The sequence below is a fragment of the Phocoena phocoena genome, chromosome 21 (assembly GCF_963924675.1).
Source record: "Phocoena phocoena chromosome 21, mPhoPho1.1, whole genome shotgun sequence".
NCBI classification, from domain to species: Eukaryota; Metazoa; Chordata; class Mammalia; order Artiodactyla; family Phocoenidae; genus Phocoena; species Phocoena phocoena.
In genome coordinates, this window is record NC_089239.1 from 35,828,120 (window position 1) to 35,852,315 (window position 24,196).

The 24,196-nt window shown below is 40.7% G+C and overlaps 1 protein-coding gene across 8 annotated transcripts in view; it reads left to right on the top strand.

Annotated features, from left to right (window-relative positions):
* The first annotated feature begins 423 nt into the window (after positions 1–423).
* The window catches only part of TENM3 (teneurin transmembrane protein 3), a 439,982-nt gene continuing 416,209 nt past the window's right edge, over positions 424–24,196 (top strand). For all 8 annotated transcript variants that reach the window (XM_065899884.1, XM_065899885.1, XM_065899886.1 and 5 more), the window contains exon 1: positions 424–655. In XM_065899884.1, coding sequence (XP_065755956.1) covers positions 424–655 — 232 coding nt within the window. The remainder of the gene's footprint in view (positions 656–24,196) is intronic.

Sequence of the window (24,196 nt, forward strand, 5' to 3'; positions counted from 1 at the left end):
AAAACGTTTCCATTGTGGAAAATTTAGAAAACGTCAAGACCAATTTTTAGCTAGCTTCTGTATCAAAATTTGTGGTTGACCTTACTTTTTTTTTTGTATTAATGTGAAAACTCAGATCTAGGAGCTTAAACAAGCACCCATAGCTCTCATTACCAGAACGGGTGCCTCACTTCCTGATAATACAGGACATTTTACACTGATTTCACGAATTTTCATTTCTTGTGGAAAGCACGTTGGCTCAATAAGCAATAATACCCTTACTTTCCACCATTCTCCAGATCGAGAAGGGTACAGTCAGTTTGTAGGCGAATGTGACGCTGACATCATGCAAACCTTTTATCTTCACAGACAGGCCAGTGAGAATGGAACCCTGAGCGTACCTCGCCGCAGCCAGGACTGATGTGCGCCCGGAAGGAATGAAGTATGGACGTGAAGGAACGTAGGCCTTACTGCTCCCTGACCAAGAACAGACGGGAGAGGGAGCGGCGCTGTGCTAATTCCTCAGCAGACAGTGCGGAGTGCAGGGTTCCTACACAGAAGTCCTACAGTTCCAGTGAGACCCTGAAAGCTTTTGATCACGATTCCTCGCGGCTGCTTTATGGAAACAGAGTAAAGGATTTGGTTCACAGAGAAGCAGATGAGTTCACCAGACAAGGTAGGTCATGGCTCTAGTAGAACGAAGCACGCTCGGCTCCTGCTAACTTGCAGGTGTCGCTTTGTTCCCTTCGAGGTGATATGATTATTTCTTAGATTGATGTCCTGTCCTCTGATTTAGACGTTGAGATATTAGATGACCCCCGAGTATCCCACATTAAAAGTAGAAAGCCACCTGTGGACACATGGACCCAGATGCAGGTATGGACCCATGTAAAGAATCATCCCACACCCCACATTCCGTATGTGAGGTTGTGATTCCGCGTGTGGTCCAAGTGTTGGTGCATAAACTTGAAACCCAGGTCTCCAGGGCTCCCCGCCAGGCTCAGGAAGGCGCACACAGACGCTGTCTTTGTAGTTAGACCTGGTGTGAGGAAACTCATCTTTCCCTCAGGAGAAAGTAAGAATTCTTCCTCTGGATCATCTCGTGATCCATCTGGCCCAGCTCTTTGTGTCTGTTTATAGGAGAGCCTGCGTCACAAGGGTTCCATTTTCTCTCTCGAAGGCATTTTGGGACGTTAAGTTTAGGCCTTAAAACCTCCTAGTTTCCCATAACGTAATCCATTATGGTTTGGTCCTTCCCACGTGTTTGCCGGACACTTTTACGCTCTGTTTTCTGCCTGCGTGTTCTACCAGTGCGATAGCGACTTCTGTAACTCGAGTTCACAGTCCTAACCCTACTGATCTCCATGCTTTAAAGACAGTGGCTTCTTTAAAATTAGGCATACAGAGGGACGTTTCGTTCCTTCCGACACAGTCTTGAGATGTGGGCAACGTTACCACTAATAAAAATAAAATCCTCTTACATCTGCATTGCTCAGTTCATTTACCTAGAACTTAGCATCCCGTAGCTAATGTGATCAAGAAACGAGGACAAATAAATTAAACTTCAGAAATAAAGGATATGTTCATTCTTTTCCAGTCGCCTTACAGACAGTGTGACTGACGGTTTAATACTGAACAGGAACAAACTTAAGAAAAAGTAACAATGCTATAAATCATTCCAAAGTTTGAACTTTTCCGTGGTTCTTTTCTTCTCTGCGTTGTGGAAAGAGCCGCCCTCAATAGATTGAGATAGTGTTCCCTCACCTAAACCAGTTTACGTCAAGACGACTCATTTGATTTGCCAGAGAGATCGTGTTCCCCGCGAGAGCATGCCTTACTAATTACAGGTATCAAATTATACGAAAGAGGAAACACTTGCTTAACGTTTCAAATCCAGTTTTTAAGGGAAATACAGAGCAGATATTTGAGATAGGTGCCCTTGCTAGATGAAGGGACTTGAGTTCATTGTCCCATGCGTGCTCATTCTAAACCCCGTTTCTTCCTTCGTAATCTCTACACAGTGAACAGAGATTATCAGAGTACATTTTTCACCAGTTTCAAACACAGCAGGTACTGTAGAAATGCAGGCAATCTGAACCCGGTGTGAAGTCTCACCCTTTGTAACAAAAATAACTTTTAGTGCCCCGTTGGCAAAGAAGAAGCTACACTGTGGGATCCCGTGAGAGGGAACAAAGCAGCACATGTGGCGTGATACGCCGAGGAGGCGCGTCTCGGCCCCGAGCAAGCCTTTAGTTTAGGCAGAGAGGATGCTTAGCTGGTTAAAAATAGCGGAGCTGAAGTTTTCACCTCCCAGGCAGCGTTCGTCCGGCGCACACTGTTGCTGGTGACACGGCGAGGCCATCTGTGGAAAGCCCGGAGCCAAAGTCTTAGGGGACCAAGCATCCCTGTCACCTAGCTCCCTGCCAGCCAAGGACTAGAGAGTGAACGGGGCAGAGGGAAGGGACAGAGACAAGGCAGCCGCCAGGGGCCTCTTGGCAGGAGCGGCCGAGTGCAGTGGTGAGAAGAGGTTTCAGAGCGGAGGTGAAAGGAAAAGCAGAAGTGCGGCGTGCGGAGGTGCTGCCATTCAGTTGACGTGTTCATAAATCAGGTCGTATTAAGAACGTAAATGGAAGGCACTGCTATGGACAGCTGAGGTGTGCTGATTCCTTACCTCGTTCCAGTCAGTGTGTGCTCGGCGTCCCGTGCACCATCACTGAACTCTCACAGCACCTCGGGACGTAGGGCCCAGGGGCATCGTCCTTTCACAGGTTGAGACGGTCAAGGCTTGGAGGCCTGAGATCCCATGGCCAGTGAGGGCCGTGCTGGGACTTGAACCCAGGTCTGTCTGCCCCCAGGTGCTCAGGCTTCTAACCTCTGTGCAGTTGCCAAGGCAGAAAACGGGCAATTCAGTGTCAACCTTGCCCTTTGGTTTCTTGGAGTCAGTCTTAGCCAACTTTGATGGTACCGATCGAGAGAAATGAGGAGACTGGACACATATTTGGGAAATAAGATGGACGCGATTTTGTGATTGGGCGGATGAGTGTGTGGGGAAGCGGGGAGCCTTGCAAATGCTTTTTCTTCCGCCTGCTTTGATGTGGGGAATATTTGTAGCAGGAGCGGCAGGTGAGGTGAGAAAGGAGCAAGGGAAAGTCTGCTATCGGGTGATGTGTTTCCCAAGCACGCATGATGAAGGATCCTCCCCAGCCTTTCATTTTCTTTGAACCTGACAAATGTCAGTTTTTCCTCCCTGACTATTACGCTGTGGTATCAATTATTTAATTGACAAAATGTGCTTCCTGCCACAGCTCCTGACATCGTACACGTAATAAAAATGAAAGATTAAAAATATTAATGGTAGCCAAAGACCGTTGAAACTCTTCCAAAGAGTCATGCTAATTGAGCTCGACCATGGAGTCTCAAAGCGCCTTGCCAGTCCAAATCCACTTCTTCTTTGAATGACGCAGGAAAACGCAGCTTCAGCTGCAGGAAGGGAGAGTAGAGACGCCTGTTAATGCAATTACATGGAGAATTCAAATCTAGAAACACAATGATTTTAGTCAACCTTAAAAAAAAAGAAAGGTAGTATTTTTATTTTTATCGACCAATTTTATGGCCTATTATCAAACTTAATTTTAATCATTTTTTACGGCTTTACTGACTGGCAAGTGACTATTGTTAATTACGTGTTATATTCAGATACTGTAAAGCTAAGGAGGATTTCCTTTTCACAGTAATGTGTCATTTGACCGGTTCTCACACAGATCTCTTTCTCTCCTTTTAAATCTCTCCGTGTGGTTTACTGGGTGGTGGGAATAGTCCTTTTAGCAGCTGTGGAGCTCTCTGTAGGTGTGATGGGGTTAGGCTAATAGTGGCTTCTTCGGCATCCTTGGATACTATTTTCTTTGATTCATCTTTGAAGGGAATTTATCCTGTCAGATCTGAGACACATTTCTTATGAAACAGCTGCGTAAGATCATCCCACAGTTTTTAGAGAAGTGATAAAATAAAAGATCTTTCCTTCTCCGCACTATGTACATTGCCTGTGATGTCCTTGACCAAATGTGGAAGCTCATCAACTCCAGTGAGGAACACTGGCCGTGAAGGTGAAGTTTGAAATGAGGTGATATCTGGAAGTGGGAACACTTTTTTTCCACAGAACCCTAACCCTGGAAAAAAAGGAAAAACACCTCTGAGATAGTCTTAACCCAAAGTGTTTACCCGTTAGTCAGTCATCAGTGTTGTGGTTGTGAATTTCAGAATTTTAAAATGAAAAGCCTACCATTTATTCTTCATTTATAGAATGTCAGGGGAGGAAGGTTACCTGTCTTTAAATTTGAAAAGCAGACAGCCTTATGTCTGTGTTTGTACGCACCTGAAATCCAAATACATAATACATTTACAAAGTAGGAGAGGGAAGGAGGAAGGTCACTGATTTCTGGGTGGGGCGCCCTGGTCCCAGCAACTCTCCTCTTTCCTCACCGCTGCTCTGGGATTTGCCTCCTCTTCCTGCTTGTCGCCATCAGGGGTGCTCAGCAACCCCCAGCTCCCACAGACGCGACTTCTCGCCTCGTGGTATCGCTGGCCCAGGGCTGGTCCCAGTAGAGTTGGTGGGAAAGGAGACGCCACAAGCCCTGAAGCCTCCGGCTGCACCTGCTCGGTGGGCTGTGTCCTGAGTCCCGGTCCATCTTTTATACAAGATTCCGGATGCGAGACCTTCCCCTGACCAAATGTGACCCTCTTTTGAGAAACAAAAGGGCATTAGAGGCGCGGTCTGAGTTTTTCTGTACACATGTATCCAGGACTCTGGTATAAGGGTTGTTCGAGTGATGCCTCATTTACCCATCTCCCAAATGGCTCTTTACCCCTCCTGAGCTGAGCAGTGATATGGGTGCACATGAGGTCTAGAACCCTCTTAGGGTCCTGGTGGACAAAGCCGATGCACGTGCCTTTCTTCTTGGGCCAGATGAAAGCTCGAAGTGGGATGAAGCCCTAGCGTGAGGGTCAGAGAGGACGCTGTGGCTTCACGGTGCCGGAGAGAGGCTCCCCGCCCCCCCCACACTACTCACGGGGGTGGACGTCGTGCTGCAGGGGCAGCTCTCTTCCTTGGCCCCTCAGGAGCTGAGGGAGCCTAAGTGGACGCCTTTTCTCCACTCCAGTACTGTGAGAGTGCCAGCCCCGGAACTCAGGGAGTAGAAAGGCTTGTCCCCAGCGACTAAGACGACTTGTCACTGCCTTTCCAAGGCAGCCCCCAGGAAAGCAGCAACAAGCTTAATGGCGCCCAGCACGTAGAAAGTGAGGTAGGATACAAAACAGATCGGGAAGCTCTGAATGCAAATGAGCGATGGGAAGAAAAGGAAAAGCCAAACCCAATGAAAGATTATAATAAGAGCACTGTCAGACATCTAAGTACAAAAAAAAAAGCACAGCAGCAAAACCAGCAGTAACGGCCGAACGCTAAGGTGGGGAAAGCCATAATTTACAAACCAAAAAAACAGAATAGATATGTTGAAGAAGGAAGGGTGGTCATTGCTGAACTCCAGATGACTGGTTTTGAAGACCAAGTAGAAGAAATGACTCAGAAGGTGAAGTTCCAGGTAAAATTAAGAAAACACACACACACACACCTTAGCACATCCTCGAGAAATTCTTTAACTTTGTGGATAAAGATATTTTACAAGATTCCAGAGAAAGAAAAACAAGTTTCTCTTCTTGTGACTTACCAAAGAAACAAATATAAAACTAATGAATCTCTCATCATCAACAGTGAAAACTAGAAGACAACAGAATAACTTCAACCACAAGGAAAAGACTACAACCCAGGGGTTCTATATGCAGAGAAGATATCATCCATCTCTCAGTAAATGCAAGATATTTAGGGACATGCAGAGATTCAGAGACTGTATCACCAATGTGCACCATCTGAAGTATTCAAGAAGTGATACCAACTGAATCAGAGTCACTACCTGCGAAAGGAAAGGAAAATGTGGTGAACCACCCACCATGCAGTATATGTGCGGTCAAATCCCAAATGACGATAGAGCGAGTGGAAATGTGCAAGACCACTACAAGGGAAACCCTAAGAAAAGACTAGAAATAAAACTCCTTCCGTATCAGCAAAATCCAATAGTTGGGAGAAGCTGGTAGGGAAATTAAAAGTGTTCCAAAAATCTCATCTGAAGAAAGAGGGGAGAAACAGTTATGGAACAGAGCTTTAGTGGAGGGGAATAATTGCTATCTTTCATTCATGTGGTAATGAAAAATATGTATTTGAATATGAATGTCAGGGAAGGGAAGGTAATCATTAGTGAAATGAAGAAAGCACAATAGACCTACCTAATTAGCGGGGGGGAAGAGGCATGAATAGCAATCTGTTCAACTTAGCAAAAACAGCTCCAAGGAAAACGAGGAAACAGGTAAAATCATGAATAACCATAAAACAAGATGGAAGACGTGAACTCTCCCATATGACATATTACATGAAACAGAAATGAACTGAATTTTGACACAAACAGAAACTAACCAGCTGATTTATAAACGTTATTGGTATTTACAAGAAACAGACTTAAAATGGTTAAAAAGTGGTTGAGAATAAAGAGATGGAGATCAAGAGATATCAGGTGAACACAAACAAAAAGAAAGTAGGATCGGCAGTACTAATATCAGGAAAGGTGGAATTTGCAATTAAAAACACTAAACAGGGTAAAGAGAACCACTGAGCAAATGGTAAGAGACAACGGGGTGAGTACTCTTCAAGTGCATACATCACACAGTGTAGCAGCTAAATTTACAAAGCAGAAGCTTTTAGGGAAAACATGTTGTTAAAACACATCTATTGAGGGATATGTGGTTCACCTCCTTCAGAAACAGATCTAAAAAGACCAACAAAAATGAACATACTGTATATATTAAGAAATAAGTGAAATATCGGGAAAAAGGAACCAAAGGAAAATAGGAAGAAGTAGATCATCATGATAAACTTAAATTAAAAACAAACAAAAAGTTGATTCTTTAAGAAGTCTAAGAAACCAGAAAGCCCCTGATGGTCCCGATTAAAGAATAATGAGAACGAAAATAAGGAGAGATACTGAACACATCATAACAACGAAAAGGAACTGCTCCAAACAACACATTTTTTTAAATCTAGGGAAATTTATTTTTTCTTAGTAAAATATGATCAACCCCAAATTATTTCAGAACATGGAGAAAAGTCATCAGAATCAGTTACCTCAAAAGAGATTAGCAAGGTGATTAAAAGGGACGCCATTAAAAAGTACCAGATAGGGTCCTAGGTGAATCTTACATAACCTTCAAAGGTTATGTAAGTCCATAGTTCAAAAAGCTATTCAACACCAAAAAAATAAAAAAGAAAAGAAAAAGATGGAAAGCACTAAAATTCATATTGTGAGGTTGACATAACCTTAACAACAAAACTTGATTAACATAGTACAAAAAAGAAACTATCTAGACCAAAATTTCTTCTCAATATGTATGTAATGAAAATTCTAAATAACCATTTGTATATAAGAATCCAGCAATGTATAAAAAGGGTAACAGTCTGGACCAGATTAATAACCAAGTGATTACTAATCCTGGGTGATGATGCAAGGATCTTTCAATGTTGGGAAATCTATTAACATAATTAGATTAATAAATCAGTGTAGAAAAGCATGATCTTATCACTAGATGATGAAAAGGCTTGGGATAAAATTTTAAACCCATTCCTGATTAAAATAAAACTCACTAAGTAAACAAGAAGGAAAAAAAACAAATATGTTAGTCGTGTAAGATGATCAATCAAAAAAATTACGGCTTCCCTGGTGGCGCAGTGGTTGAGAGTCCGCCTGCCGATGCAGGGGACGCGGGTTCGCGTCCCGGTCCGGGAGGATCCCACATGCCGCGGAGCGGCTGGGCCCGTGAGCCATGGCCGCTGAGCCTGCGCGTCCGGAGCCTGTGCTCCGCAACGGGAGAGGCCGCAACAGTGAGAGGCCCGCGTACAGCAAAAAAAAAAAAAAAAAAAAAAAAAGCATTCTCAAGGGTAAGATTCTAGGACCATTTCAGTTGAAATCAGTAACACAAAAAAGGCTCACCTACCCTCACAATTACTATGCAAAATTGTTTAGACATTTTAGCAATTGTAGTAAGAGAAGAAAATGAAACAATTGATATATATTTTGGAAGACGTTAAAATTAGCACTTTTGCTAAATATGTGATTGATTTTGTACGTACAAAAAACCATGTGAAATAAAAACCACTAGAAAATCTTTTTTCAAGTTTGAAGCAAATTGGTACTTGGGTAAATGCAAGATGAATCTATGGACATCACTGGTAGTATATTTAGCATAATAGCTGAGAGTATATATTCTGGACGAAGATATGTGTTTGAGACCCACATCTGCCATTCATTAACCAAGCGGCAAGTTACCTCATTTTGGCCGAGTAACTTGCTTGAACAAATCACTTAATTTCTCTGTGCTTCAGTTTCCTTCTATGTACATTGTGCTTTAGCTTTCAATCTGCGGTTTGCTGAGAATGAAACGAGTTGATATATATAAACTGCTTAGAATAGTACCTGATGCATGTTGTATACCATTAAGTACTTATTAAACAATAATTGGCTAAACTTGGCAGTCAGAAAAAAAATATCCTACCACAATGGCAACAAACGCTATAAAGTTCTCTGGAATAAATGTTAACAAGAGTGGTATAGGACCTAATATGAAGAGATCTGTAAATATTACTGTGAGACAGACAACAGAGCTGAATAAATAGAAAGACAGTCAATGTTTTCGGATGGGAAGACAGATATAAAAATATCAGTTCTATGAAAATACATGCATAGGAGTCAAGGCTTATGTTTAATTGGAGAAAGTGATCTGAAAATTAATGTGGAAGAATAAATGTCAAAAATATATTCAAAAGTGAGGATAAAAGGGCCTTACCATATATTGTTTAAAATAGTATAAAGCCATGTAATCACGTCTATAAGATATTGGCGTAAATAAAGACAAGTTGATCAGTGGAGTTGGCTAAAATTTCAGAAATAGATCCTAGCATACAGGGAAATTTAGCATAAAACAAAAAATGGTTTTTCTATTCATTGGGATTTGATAAATGGTGCTGGCACAACTGGTTATCCATCTGGAAGAAAATAAAATTGGACCCATATCTTTCAGCATATTCAAAAATAAATTAAGATGGATTAAAGACAAATGTAAAAAATAAAGCAATAAGAACTCTAGAAGTTGATTTGAGAGACTGAGTAAAGTAGCAATGACTTGACCCGTGAGTAGCAGAAAGTTCCAGAAACAGTGGTTTAAACACCTAACAGAATTATTTTCTTACAAAACAAGAAGTCCAGAGGCAGACCGTCCAGGGTTCAAAGATGCCATCAGGGCCCCAGGTACCTTCTATCTTTCTTGGCTCAGTCATCTGTAGCATGTGGTCTTTGTCCCACGGATCCCCAGATGTTTGCTGCATTTTCATATTCCTGTTGAAATAGAACCAAAGCAAAAGTGAGAAGGGTTTCTCTCCATTGGACTATTTCCTTTCACTCCCCAGAGACGTCTTCTTGCATCTCTTTTTTTCACAACTGTTATCCTTGGCTATGCTTAGCTGCATGAGAAGAGGGAACACTTACTATTTTTGCTTTCCAGCTTTTATAACAGAGGAAGGCAAGGAAAAACTGGTTGTGAATCTACACAGCCTGCCCCAGGGACTATGTACATCCCGAGAATAGAGGAGACCATTCTAATTGAAATAAAAAAAAACAGAAGAGAAGCCTTATATGATTATTTTTTACTTAAAGTCTTTTATATAAAATATAAATACGCATACCACGAACAAAATGATTTTGTTGGGAAATATGTTTATAATCCATGTGACAGATAAAAGATACACACACACACACACACACACACACACACATAAAATAAAGTAAGAGTGACTTTTACAAATTGAAAACAGAAAGACAACCCAATGGGAAATAGCTTCAATTCACAGAAGAGCAAATTCAAGTGGTCAGTGAACACATGAAAAGGTCATGAGTTTTCCTATTAGTCCGAGAAAAGCAGTAGCTCATCCGGGCCCCCGCATCCCCCCTGCACAGCTCGTGTCCTGGCATCCCTCACAGAGCATCTGTGAACCAGGTAACCACCAGTGATTTGCTGAGGAAGTTCCTCCCAGCTTGGTAAGCAGAAAATGAATGGGAGAAGCAACCATAGTGACAGGTGTTCCCGTTTGGAATTCTGCACACATTCTTTTCAGACAGACAGCCTTGTACATTGGAGTCACACCCTAGAATGTTCTTCCATCCAGGTGACCTAATACACGTGCGTGATCCATCGGGCCTTCCTCCATGTTGTTTCCATTGAAAAATACATAGTGATCCATTATCAACATCTAAACGCAATACATTGATTCCTACAGCAAGGACTTGCTGTACAACTGTGAAGTTTGGGATTAGGAAGAAGCCAAAAAAAAAAAGACCAACTTGTGAATTGCATCACACAAAACTTGACTCAAAAACTCTTAAAAGTATTGAAATAAACACAACAAAATCCATTTGCAGAATTACCAAAAAAGAAAGAAAGAGAAAGGAAAGAAAAAACAGTAAAATATTCACAGAGGTTGTATTTGGAGAGTGGGGCTATGAGGGAAAACCTGCCGCTCTAAATCATCAGAGGTCAAAGGCAAAAATAATCCCTGTCTTGGAGCCATAGGAGTGGGGAGGAGAAGCACCTTTCCAGACAGGCAGGTACCGTTGTTAATGTTCACACTGTCCTGAGGGTTGGTTTTCGATTCAGGATGAATCCCAGGGACAGCACGAGCACGGCACAGCGTTTCTGATTTAGTTTAGGGATGAAATATAAACCCAAAGTTCCTGGTACTAAAGGGCACTTTAACCCTTGTGACCCGTACTTTTCCCAAGGTCTATTCTCTTCCTTTTCCTCCTGCTTGGACTCTTGATACTATTGTTCTCAGCCTCATTTCATGGTCCATCGTGCTACCTTCTTTATGCCTCTGCATAAACTTACGGTTGGGAGATATCTGAGATCCTCTAAGTCCATTTTATAGATGAGGAAAAATGAGACCCAGACTTGTGAAAACGCTCACTCAGTCAACAGCTGGTGAGTTCCAGAGCCAGAAATAAACAGAGTCTGATCCTATTATTTTCCTACTCTTCCGCCTTCCTAATTTACAAGAAAAAACCAAGCCCTTTTAAGAAAACCACAGAAAAAGCTAACCATGTTCTTGAATATGCTTGCAACCTTGAAGTAAGCATAGATAGCTTAGGTCATAAAAAGGACAAAACATAAAAAGAAAGTTGATAAATTGGACTTCATCAACATTAAAACTTCTACTTATCAGAAAATACCTTTAAGAAAATGAAACAGCAAGCCACAGTGTAAGAGAAAATTGTCTATATATATATATATATGTATACATACACACACACATATATGACAGTATATATCTTTGTCATATGCATGCATATATAGACATATATACGTATATGTCATATATATGACAAAGGACTTATATCCAGACTATATAAAGAGCTCCTATAACTCAATAATAAAAAGATTAACAATGCAATTTAAAAATGGACAAAATCCTTCAAAACTACATGGAAAATACACAAATGTCTGATGAGTACCTGAAACAGCGCTCAACATCATTAGCCATCAGGGAACTGAAAATTAAAACTACGACGACATATTACCACTCACCCACTGGAATGGCTAAAGTAAAAAATTCCGCAGCACCAAATATCTGTAAGGATGTGGGACAACCGAACTCTCAGACATTGCTGGCGGGAGTGCGAAATGCAGAATGGCAAGATTTTCAGAAACGGTTCGGCAACTTCTTATGTAAACTTAAAAATAACACCTTCCTTTTGACCGAGCAATGCATATCCTAAGTATTTACATATAAGACAAATGAAGCTCTATTTTCATAGCAGCTTTCTCCATAAACAACCCGAACAGGAATCACCAAGTGAATGGATGTTACAAATTGTAGTTCCATTCATGCAGTAGCCTGGTAATACCGAAGATGAATTACTGATAACGCAGCAATGTGGAAGAACCTCAAAAGCATTCCATTAAGTGAAAGGATCCATAGTGGATACTGTGTGACTGTTTATATTCAGTTCAAGAACAGACAAAACTTATCTATAATAAAAGAAGTCAGGGGCTTCCCTGGTGGCGCAGCGGTTGAGAGTCCGCCTGCCGATGCAGGGGACGCGGGTTCGTGCCCCGGTCCGGGAAGATCCCACGTGCCGCGGAGCGGCTGGGCCCGTGAGCCACGGCCGCTGAGCCTGCGCGTCCGGAGCCTGTGCGCCGCAACGGGAGAGGCCACAGCGGTAAGAGGGCTGCGTACCGCAAAAAAAAAAAAAAAAAAAAAAATTACTGTGTGGCTTCCCTGGTGGCGCAGTGGCTGAAAGTCCACCCGCCGATGCAGGGGACACGGGTTCGTGCCCCGGTCCGGGAAGATCCCACGTGCCGCGGAGCGGCTGGGCCCGTGAGCCACGGCCGCTGAGCCTGCGCGTCCGGAGCCTGTGCGCCACAACGGGAGAGGCCACAGCGGTGAGAGGCCCGCGTACCGCAAAAAAAAAAAAAAAGAAGTCAGAACAGTAGTTGCCTACGATGACGGGGATTGACTTCAGGGGATACGGGAACTTTGTGGACGTGAAGGAGATGTGCCATGTTTAGTTGGGCTTCGTGGTGGAAACATATGTTAGAACTCACTGAAGTGTCCACTTAAGATTTGTGTACTTCACTGCATATAGAATTTACCTAAGCAGTAATAACTTTAAAAAACAACCCCCCAAACTAGGCATGCTCAAACAAGTGTAGCTGAATGTGGGAAGTCTGGGGTTTCCTTTCTCTTTTCATCCAGCTTCAGCCAAGATGACATTTCACTTGGTCCTGGGACACTCACATTGTCTCCACTGAACCACAAGCACAATCCTTTTAGAGACCACCTCTGCTGCCAAAGCACTACAGTGTTTTGCTGGATAAAGACATTTTGCCCACTAAGATAATAGCAGCCCCAGCCTTTCCAGGACAGTGCCGAGGGAGAGAAGGCCGACTTGGTGGAACACAGTTGGGACCATGCCTTTCAAATATTTTCATCCATTTCCAAATAGAAAAAAAGGTCCATTTTTAACTCTTGGATATAGGTTACATGTTTTGGCAGTTTTAATGTTGGAATTCCCTAAAATGATAAATAATTTTTAAATCTTTCCACATATTGTGTGTTTCCAGATAGGTCAAAAGAATTAAATTCATATTTCTGAGATGTAAATCATGAAAGATGTACGTATAATTTTAGAATATCACCAATAGCATTTGGCGGATGTAAAAATAATATTCATAGCTCTGTTGATTAAGATACTAATTGTGTGTCTCTCTGTACCATTTTATCCTGTTTTGGAAGTGAAATGGAATATATCCATTTTTTTCTTACTCTTATTTTTATTTTGTTCCTTTGTAATTTTTGCATTATGAAAATAGATTAAACGTTCAGGCATGTTGGAAACTGTGAAAGAGGAAAATTTGAGACCCAAGAGCAAAATGCTTTTAATTTTAAAGACTGAGATTTCATTTAGTCTTGGATGCCATTATAGTGAATAATGGGAACTGATCCTAGACTTCAGAAGAAATACGACCATGTGGTCTTACCGTTCAGCACTTAGCGCTGCTGTGAATTTCCAGTTCTACCCTCTGTCATCTTACAAAAACGAAAGGAATCTGAAACCCTGTTTCATGTTTTCTGAAATACTTCCTGGTGCTAAGAAAACCTTTTCTTCGGGAGAACAGGGTTTCATAAAGAAAGACAAAAACCTGAAACAGACATCAGATCCCCTAGGCTAATTACTGCAACTCCAAAGTTTATTCCTTTTAAATATGAACTCTTTAAAATGATTCATTTAGAGATCAAAATGATTAATCCTTCTCAGTCACTACGAATGTCAGCGGTGGGATTAAAGGATTTAGATGGCCATGTTTACTCAGCTTTAAATTTCTGTACTTAAAGACACCAGTTAAAGAGCTGCAGTTTATCATCGCTTCATGTGAATGTTTTCCTCTTAGTTCCCTCTTTTAGCTCCCCTTCCTAACTGATTGTTAACTAATTTTGGCTGTTAAGTAGGTAAGTGCCTCTTTCAGACTTGGCAGCCAACCTGCTTTGTAGATTACCTGCCAGAAGGTGTGAGTAGATAGATGTAGCTTATAGCGCTCCTCTGGACACAGTAGGGGTAATCCTTGCCCCCTGCCTCGGCCTTTATTGGTCTGATGTCCTGAGTACCCTCTTGCTGCTAAGCTTGTATCTGGTTCCTTGCCACACTGCCAGTTTTGGATCCACGTTGTGAGTCACTGTGGTGCCGCTTCAGTCACAATTATTAAACACGTGCCACTTCACGCCAAACCACACGCTATTTATACCAATACCTACTGCAGTTTGATTATCAGATAGCAGCAGATGCGTTGTAGGGTTGTAGGCGTATAAGCATCCATCGCTGGGTCCTGAGTTGTTCTACAGAAAGAATGACTGGGTAAAAAATAAAAAGCAAATTCATTTTCAGAATGCTTTTGAGAAAAACCAAGTTTAAAGTTATGACTCTCCTTACAAATGGGTACAAATGGTTGCTAACGTCAGAATTGCACTGTTCTGCGGTGGGTACCTAAATCCTTCATGGTACATGCCTAAGAAGATGCTTTTTCTTTATAAGTCAGCAGACTCACAACCTCATTTTTCTTGTTTGAGCCACCAAGCCTCCTCTTCAGTATCCATGTTAGTCCCCCCCTGGGGGCTTCACAGATCTAATCTTGAAGAAAATGCATATTCTCTGGGGCTGATCATTCAAATCCTGCTTTCCCTGCTTGCAAATGCACTTGGGGTTTTCCCTTCTCAGGCTTCTCATCAAGTTCACCGTCAGGTCTCAACCACACACTTCCAGTGACAGGTACATACAGTTCACAGCCGAGTTCAGGATGAATGCTGAGGGGTGTAACCTGCAATGGCTTCTGTTAGACCCGTATTTTGAGTAATAAATTGCATTGTAAATACGGTGTACAGTGGTCGTTTCCTTTGTCCTCTAGAAATATTAGATATTAATATCTTATGAATAGGTACATCGAGAAGGCTGTTGAATACTGTTGACGATATTTACGTTTTATAGAGAGTAAAATGGGGTAGGGAAAGTTAAGGTATTTAGTGGGATTTTAAGTTAATTTTTTTTTTTTTTAGAATCATTTATTTTATTTTATTTATTTATTTATTTATTTTTTTGCGGTACGCGGGCCTCTCATTGTTGCGGCCTCTCCCACTGCGGAGCACAGGCTCCGGACGCGCAGGCTCAGCGGCCATGGCTCACGGGCCCAGCCGCTCCGCGGCACGTGGGATCTTCCCGGACCGGGGCACGAACCCGTGTCCCCTGCATCGGCAGGCGGACTCTCAACCACTGCGCCACCAGGGAAGCCCTAAGTTAATTTTTAAAATGTAGTTTTGTGTAGGATCCTGTAAGTCAAGATTTATACCCTCACTGGAGCTTCTACTGCATGTTCAAGGGTGGGTATTCTGTTCAAAGAGTGACAAGTTGAACGTAAGGAAGTTTGGAGTATCCCAGAAAATATGCATTAGGACTCAAAGGGGAAAAAATTCCATACGCTTGTTTTAGTCTGTGATCTTCTTATCGTTTTACAAACACAGCAAAAAAGGGAACTCCAGGTAAGATGGTGGTGACACTGGATCCACCAGTACCAAATAAGCAATGTTTGTCCAATTTGTAGTTTGGGGCTGTGCTCCGCCCTTGGAGGTTGGTGCCTCCATGTCAGAAAGTATATAATTCCATCCAAGCTGACAACGACCAAGGAAAGTACTTAAAGGCAGTTACAGATTATTTTATTTCTGTGTATTACACTTACATTGATCCTTCTCTCCATTTCCTACGCTCAGTTATGGGGCTTGTTACTATAGAAGAAATAGATGCTTATTCGCCTTTTAAAAAGTCCATATATGATGAAGGGAAAGGGAAGAATGAAAAGAAAAACGTTGCTCCTGTATTTCTTAGACAACTTCATTTCTTTACAATAAATGAGGAAGGAGTTTTAAAACCCAGCTTCTCCAAGGGAAGGTAGTAAACTAAATTTCTAATTATTGAATGGGAGCTATTAAACAGCAAATCAAGAAAATATATTGGTTTTCTTAAAAGAAGGTAGACTTTCATCTTTCTTTCTTATGTTTTTAAATTAATGGAAATTATCATGCAAAGTAAAAATTCAGAACTATAGAAGAGAAAATTACTGATTTCCTTCACTTACGTCTCCTTCTGTGTGGTCCATCTTGACAGTTAATGGCCCCCTCCCCTTTATTGATGCTCAAAACCATAGGCATTTATATAATCTGTTGGGTCTCCTTCTTAGTTTCCAAAAATGGGATCATACTCTACACACTGCTTTGCAACTTGTATTTTTTTAACTTAAAATATATATAATAGGCTTCCCTCCAGAACAGAAAACATAGGTCCAAACCCACTCTTTCTGCTATAGCCACAGAGCCTTCCATGCAGGGAATATATCACATATTTAACAGTTCCCTTTCTGGTAAACATTCCAGTTATTTTAATTTTTACAACCATGCCATAATAAACATTATTTGTACATGTCTGTTTAAGTCCAGGTGATTTTATTTCTCTCGGATACAGTCACAGAGGTAGACTTTCAGCGCTAAAGAATATTTTAACTTTAACAGACAAAATATTTTCAAAGACTAAGGCAGCATAATAGAAGGCAAAGAAAAAATTATAAAGAAATAATGAAATTGTGTAGCAGACCCGCAGAATCCACTGCTGTTTAAGAGAACAGTTCGCGGTTTCAGTACCAGTTTCTGTGCCAATGACTTATAGTCCAACTCCTCACTGCAAGTTTACAATATGGTATATACACACTGGCAGTGTGGCATAAAAGAGAGCCAACAGATAATAAGTGTTGTGAGGATGTACAGAAACTGGAACTCTCACACACTTGTGGTCAGAAAGTAAAGTGGCGCAGCCACGGTGGAAAACAGTCTGGCGGTTCCTCAAAAGGTTAAACATAGAGCTAATACAATATGACCCAGCAATGCCTCTCATAGGTATATACACAAGAGAAATAAAAACATATGGTGGGGCTTCCCTGGTGGTGCAGTGGTTGAGGGTCCGCCTGCCAATGCAGGGGACACGGGTTCGTGCCCCGGTCCGGGAAGATCCCACACACCGCTGAGCCTGCGCGTCCAGAGACTGTGCTCCGTAACGGGAGAGGCCACAGCAGTGAGAGGCCCGCGTACCGCAAAAAAAACAAAAAAAAAAAAACAAAAACATATGGTGTTCCATAGCAGCATTTTCATAATAGCCAAAAAGTGGAAACAACTCAAATGTCCATTAACTGATAAACAGATAAATAAAAGATGATGTGTCTATACAATGGAATATTATTTGGCCATAAAAAGAAATGACTACTGGCACATGCTACAATGTGGATGAATCTTGAAAACACTATAAGTGAAAAAAGCCAGTCGCAGACGTCTACATATTGTAGGACCCCTTTTCTTTGAAATGTCCAGAGTAGACAAATCTATAGTGAGAGAAAGTAGCTTAGTGCTTGCCTAGGGCTAGAGGGAGTGGTAGGGTAAGAGGGGAAATGGGAGGTGACTGATAATTGGTACAAGGGTGATGAAAATGTTCTAAAATTGGTTGTGGTGATAGTTGCACACCACCGTGTGTATGCTAAAAACCACTGACTTGTACACTTTAAGTGGGTTCACTGTATGGTTTGTGAGTTAATATCTCAATAAAGTAGTTTTGGAACAGAGAAGAAACGAGTGAAATAGAGAGAGAGAAAGGGCACAATCTAAGCATTAGAGAATCTAGACATAAGAGGGGAGAGAATACCACGAGTTCTCATGTGGGACCAGCCTCCTCTGGGTTCTGCAGTCACCCTGTGTCACTCCGAGGCTAGTCCCTCACGTAGAGGCTTTTCCTTTTCAACTCACCCAGACATAGCAGATGTCTTGCCTGTTGGTGAACATCACTGTGCATTGCAGCTTTGAAAAATCCCTTCTTGTTCGGACTAGGTTATAGACACCATGCAAGACAAAGGCCATTTTTTTTTCCAACCCCCTTCTTTTATTAAAGAGGTAGCTATGCTCAGTGCTGGTGGAAAGTGGTCCTTTCCATTTTGTCACGTACCCTCACTCATTTTTCAAAATGTGAACTTTTTTCAACGATGCCACCTGCCTGGGCTGTTTATTCAGTCTTTGTTTTATAGGTTTCTCAAATTTATGAGTGTCATGAAACAGAAATGCCTAATCTAGTCCAAGCTAACCTTGCCTTTTAATCACAAGAAATTTCATCCTCAGGTACACTTTGTTCTTCCTGCAATTTATTATTTTGGGACTGTTTCAAATTGTAATGGGAAACTCTGTGGCTGGCCTTGCTGATCAAGGTTATCAAAATTCAGAGTGCAGGAGGTAAATACTGATTTCGCCAGTCTCGGCCAACAGAATTAATATAAAGACTCTACAGGGTGAAGAAAGAAATTAAGGTAATAGTGTTAGAAGCATTGCAAAGAACACAATCTGAAGAAACCATGGAAAATAAGAATAAATGTATCCTCATCTCCTTCATGTTACTTGAAGCCAAAGATGAGTTTAAACAAGACGGTCATGTCTTTAGTCTGGTTCCAGAGCATCTTTGCCGCCTTTTTCTGCCAGTCTCTTCCCATTTCTCCACATTGACCTAAAATCCAGCTCCAAGAACCGCATCCCAACCCCAAATTCCCACTCCGTGGTACCTCAGCCAACTGCCTCTTCTCCCAATCAGGAACCCTTCTTTTCACCATCTTCCTTCTGTTTGTCCAAACTGCCTGAGCTTTCCATAAGTATAGCCCATCTTGCTAAACATTGCTGAATTGTAGGAAATAATCTAATAGACTAATTCATTCAAATTTAATAGCTAGATCTCCCCAGGGGTGTCTGCATTAAAACGAGGGATCCTACAAGCAAGAATCCTTAACCTAAGGGGGGAATCAGCAACCGTGGACTTTGAAGCACTGGGGAGAGATAGTTTTGAATGAAGGAAAAGTCAACTTTGGTGATGCGACTATTCTAAAATTATTTGAAAACCATCTTGTCCCCCCCCCGCTCAAGTTATACATTTCTCTATGATTATTACATTTGTCCAGGTGTTTATTTTTTGTCATTTTTCATTTTGCTTCCCTTTATGCTGGCTTCATTTACATAAAGCATCTCTTTTTTCAATTAAAAACAATTTTAAACTGAATGAACGATTCTTTAAATTCTATAGTGCTTTACAATTTTCAAAAGATTCATACATACGATTTTATATAATTCCGTAATAACCCTTTTTTTCTCCCCTCCCCCTATATTGTCCTCCCCACTTCCCTCTCCCCATTGGTAACTGCTAGTTTGTTCTCTGTATCTGTTTGTCTGCTTCTTGTTTGTTTTATTCATCAGTTTGTTGTATTTTTCAGATCCTACATATAAGTGATATCATACAGTATTTGTCTTTCTCTGTTTGATTTATTTCACTTAGCATAATACCCTCCAAATCCATCCATGTTGCTGCAAATGGCAAAATTTTATTCTTTTTGTGGCTGAGTATATATATATATATATATATGTACACTCAGTATTATATATATAATGGAATACTACTCAACCATATATATATGTGTGTGTGTGTGTGTGTGTGTGTGTGTGTGTATATATACTCAGTATTATATATATAATGGAATACTACTCAGCCATATATATATATATGTGTGTGTGTGTATATATATATATAAATACTCAGTATTATATATATAATGGAATATTACTCAGCCATATATGTATATGTGTGTGTGTATATATGTATATATACTCAGTATTATATATATAATGGACTATATATATATACACACACAGCTTCTTTATCCATTGATCTGTTGATGGACACTTAGGTTGCTTCATACTTTGGCGATTATAAATAACATTGCTATGAACATTGAGATGCATGTATCTTTTTGAATTAGTGCTTTTGTTTATGTTTTGGATATATACCCAGGAGTGGTATTGCTGGGTCATATGGTAGTTCTATTTGTAGTTTTGTGAGAAATCCCCACACAGTTCTCCACAGTGGCTGCATCAGTTTACATTCCCACCAGCAGTGTAGGAGGGTTCTCTTTTCTCCACAGCCTCGCTAACATTTGTTTGTGTTCTTTTTGATGATAGCCGTTCTGACAAGTGAGGTGCTATCTCACTGTGGTTTTGATTTGCATTTTTCCCTGATGATTAGCGGTGTTGAGCATCTTTGGCCATCTGCATTTCCTCTTTGGAAAAATGACTATTCAGTTCTTCTGCCCATTTTTAAATCAGGTTGGTTGTTTTTTTGATGTTCTGTGAGCTGTTTATATATGTTGGAAATTAATCCCTTATCTGTCTTATCATTTGCAAATATCTTCTCCCATTCAGTAGGCTGTCTTTTTGTTTTGTCGATGCTCTCCTTTATGCTTTGCCAAAGCGTAAAGCATCTCTTAAACCAAGTCATCACAGCCCTGAAAAGTGAAAAAATAGAGTGGTGAAGTGGCTTGAATGAAGCCAGTAAGTGGCTTTAAATTAGGTCCATTGGAAATCAAGTTTAGTGTCCTTTCCCAAGAGAGCAAAAGCAAATTTTACTTCAGTAAGGAAATCTAACAGCTTGCTTTCTAGCTTGCATTTCAGAAACAGACCTTAAGAGTTTGAATCATCGCGAGACATTGATTTCAGAGGGTCAGATGTTTGTTTGTGTTTAACATCTTTATTGGAGTTTAATTGCTTTACAATGGTGTGTTAGTTTCTGCTTTATGAAAAAGTGAATCAGCTATATGTATACATACATCCCCATATCCCCTCCCTCTTGCATCTCCCTCCCACCCTCCCTATCCCACCCTTCCAGGTGGTCACACAGCACCGAGCTGATCTCCCTGTGCTATGCGGCTGCTTCCCACTATCTATCTGTTTTACATTTTGTAGTGTATATATGTCCATGTTACTCTCTCACTTCGTCCCAGCTTCCCCTTCCCCCTCCCCGTGTCCTCAAGTCCATTCTCTACGTCTGCATCTTTATTCCTGTCCTGCCCCTAGGTTCATCAGAACCTTTTTTTTTTTTTTTTTAGATTCCATATATATGTGTTAACATACGGTATTTGTTTTTCTCTTTCTGACTTACTTCACTCTGTATGACAGACTCTAGGTCCTTCCACCTCACTACAAATAACTCAACTTCGTTTCTTTCTATGGCTGAGTAATATTCCGTTGTATATGTGTGCCACATCTTCTTTATCCATTCATCTGTCGATGGACACTTAGGTTGCTTCCATGTCCTGGCTCTTGTAAACAGAGCTACATGAACACTGTGGTACACGATTCTTTTTGAATTATGGTTTTCTCAGGGTATATGCCCAGTAGTGGGATTGCTGGGTCATATGGTAGTTCTATTTTTAGTTTTTTGAGGAACCTCCATACTGTTCTCCACAGGGGCTGTATCAATTTACATTCCCACCAACAGTGCAAGAGGGTTCCCTTTTCTCCACACCCTCTCCAGCATTTATTGTTTCTAGATTTTTTGATGATGGCCATTCTGACCGGTGTGAGATGATATCTCATTGTAGTTTTGATTTGCATTTCTCTAATGATTAATGATGTTGAGCATCCTTTCATGTGTTTGTTGGCAATCTGTATATCTTCTTTGGAGAAATGTCTATCTATGTTTTCTGCCCATCTTTGGATTGGGTCATTTGTTTCTTTGATATTGAGCTGCATGAGCTGCTTATAAATTTTGGAGATTAATCCTTTGTCAGTTGCTTCATTTGCAAATATTTTCTCCCATTCTGAGGGTTGTCTTTTCATCTTGTTTATGGTTTCCTTTGCTGTGCAAAAGCTTTTAAGTTACATTAGGTCCCATTTGTTTATTTTTGTTTTTATTTCCATTTCTCTAGGAGGTGGGTCAAAAAGATCTTGCTGAGATTTATGTCATACAGTGTTCCGCCTATGTTTTCCTCTAAGAGTTTGATAGTGTCCGGCCTTACATTTAGGTCTTTAATCCATTTTGAGTTTATTTTGTGTATGGTGTTAGGAAGTGTTCTAATTTCACTCTTTTACATGTAGCTGTCCAGTTTTCCCAACACCATTTATTGAAGAGGCTGTCTTTTCTCCATTGTATATTCTTGCCTCCTTATCAAAGATAAGGTGACCTTATGTGCATGGCTTTATCTCTGGGTGGAGGGTCAGATGTTTAAGGAGTTTGGGATATACATACCAATTCATAGGGACGATGGCTTGGATATTCATTTGCACAATGAACTGTGTTTACATACCCAGATGACATTTTCTGCTTTCCTTCACCCCATTGATATTTGCATCAAGATGGCAGCAGTGTGAAAAGTCAGTAACATGGAAAATGTTTCAAGTTACATTTCAGAGATTAGAAAGCGAGTTCTTACTGTCTTTTAACTTGTCTCTTATTTTTATGCTCCAATGTGGGAACCTCCCCAAATAGAGGAGAGATGCACAGGATCTTATCATTCATTTTCACCCTTTAAAAATTGTTTTGGAAAAATCAACATGTTTGATGGTGATGTTTTACACACTTTCCCCCCCTCCCCATTTTAGATATGATATATAAATAGGAATGGATAAGCTCTTTCACATTAACTGTCCATTACATTCCATTAACTCTCCATTACATTGACCATTTTTGGATTTACTTTCATAAGTACAGTCCACACTATTTCTTTTAAAAATATTGCCACTACTATGTCTTAGCTCATTAAGCTTGCCTACTTTCTCACTGTTCAATGAGTTTTTATTCCCTCTTCTTTATTTTTGCTACTTCCTTTATTTTTTATTTTTATTTCTTTTATAGAAAATCTAGGTTGAATATTTGCACTTGGAATGAGAAGACCCTTTTTAAAAATTTATTTATTTATTTGTTTTTGTTTATTTTTGGCTGCGTTGGGTCTTCGCTGCTGTGCGGGGGCTTTCTCTAGTTGCGGCGAGTGGGGGCTACTCTCCGTTGCAGTGCACGGGCTTCTCATTGCGGTGGCTTCTCTTGTTGCGGAGCACAGGCTCTAGGTGTGCGGGCCTCAGTAGTTGTGGCACACGGGCTCAGTAGTTGTGGTTAGTGGGCTCTAGAGCGCAGGCTCAGTAGTTGTGGCACACAGGCCCAGCTGCTCTGCGGCACATGGGATCTTCCCGGACCAGGGCTCGAACTTGTGTCCCCTGCACTGGCAGGCGGATTCTTAACCACTGCGCCACCAGGGAAGCCCCGACTACTTCCTTTGTTTTTGACATACTTTTTGGTTCAGATACTTACTCACATCTCTCTGAGATGATTTGTAGCTAATTTGTAGCAACAGATTTTCATTATTTATGAGTGTAACTGTCAGAATCCATTTGGAAGTCTGACCGAGATAAAGCAGATTCCAACTCCTGATCTGACCACAGCAATAAAGCAATTACCACACTGGCTAAAATGGGCTGAATCCTTGAGGGTGCTGATATTTGTACAACCAAATATTTACTGTCTTGTGCATTATGTCTGATTCATTTCCTAGAAGATTCAAGATGTTATTATTACAAATAATTTATAACACCCTCTTTTAAAAAACGTAATGTATGTTATTTCTCATACTAGCCAATTAACTTTAAAATGTTTGTGGATATAAGAGAGGGAAGTACAAAAATGAAAACTCTGAGTAATATAAATGCTTAATATTCTTAAAAGTTTGGTATTATATGGTAGCATTTAAATCAGTCTTGGTATACTATTATTCTCTTCCTGTATTTTGATTCTAGTTGGTACCTAAATCTTAGACTCTACCATGCCAATGAGACAGGAAATGGAAGGCCCATGTGTATGCATCCTCTAAGCAAACATTTTTGTCTCTCTTCTCACCCCTAGTATCATAAAACATAGGTGAAATTTTCAAGAATAAATACAGGATTGGAAAAGCCATTCATAACGGCAGTCATTTTAAAGTGTCACCTAATTTAAACACTTTTGCTGTAAGTTATTGCAGTGTCATGAGTTTTATTATGCTCAATTTATTAGTGAAAGCCTTCAGGGTTCACAACCATTTATTTTGCAGGGAACTTGATTTTATCATTAATTTTTAAATACATAATACTCCTGCT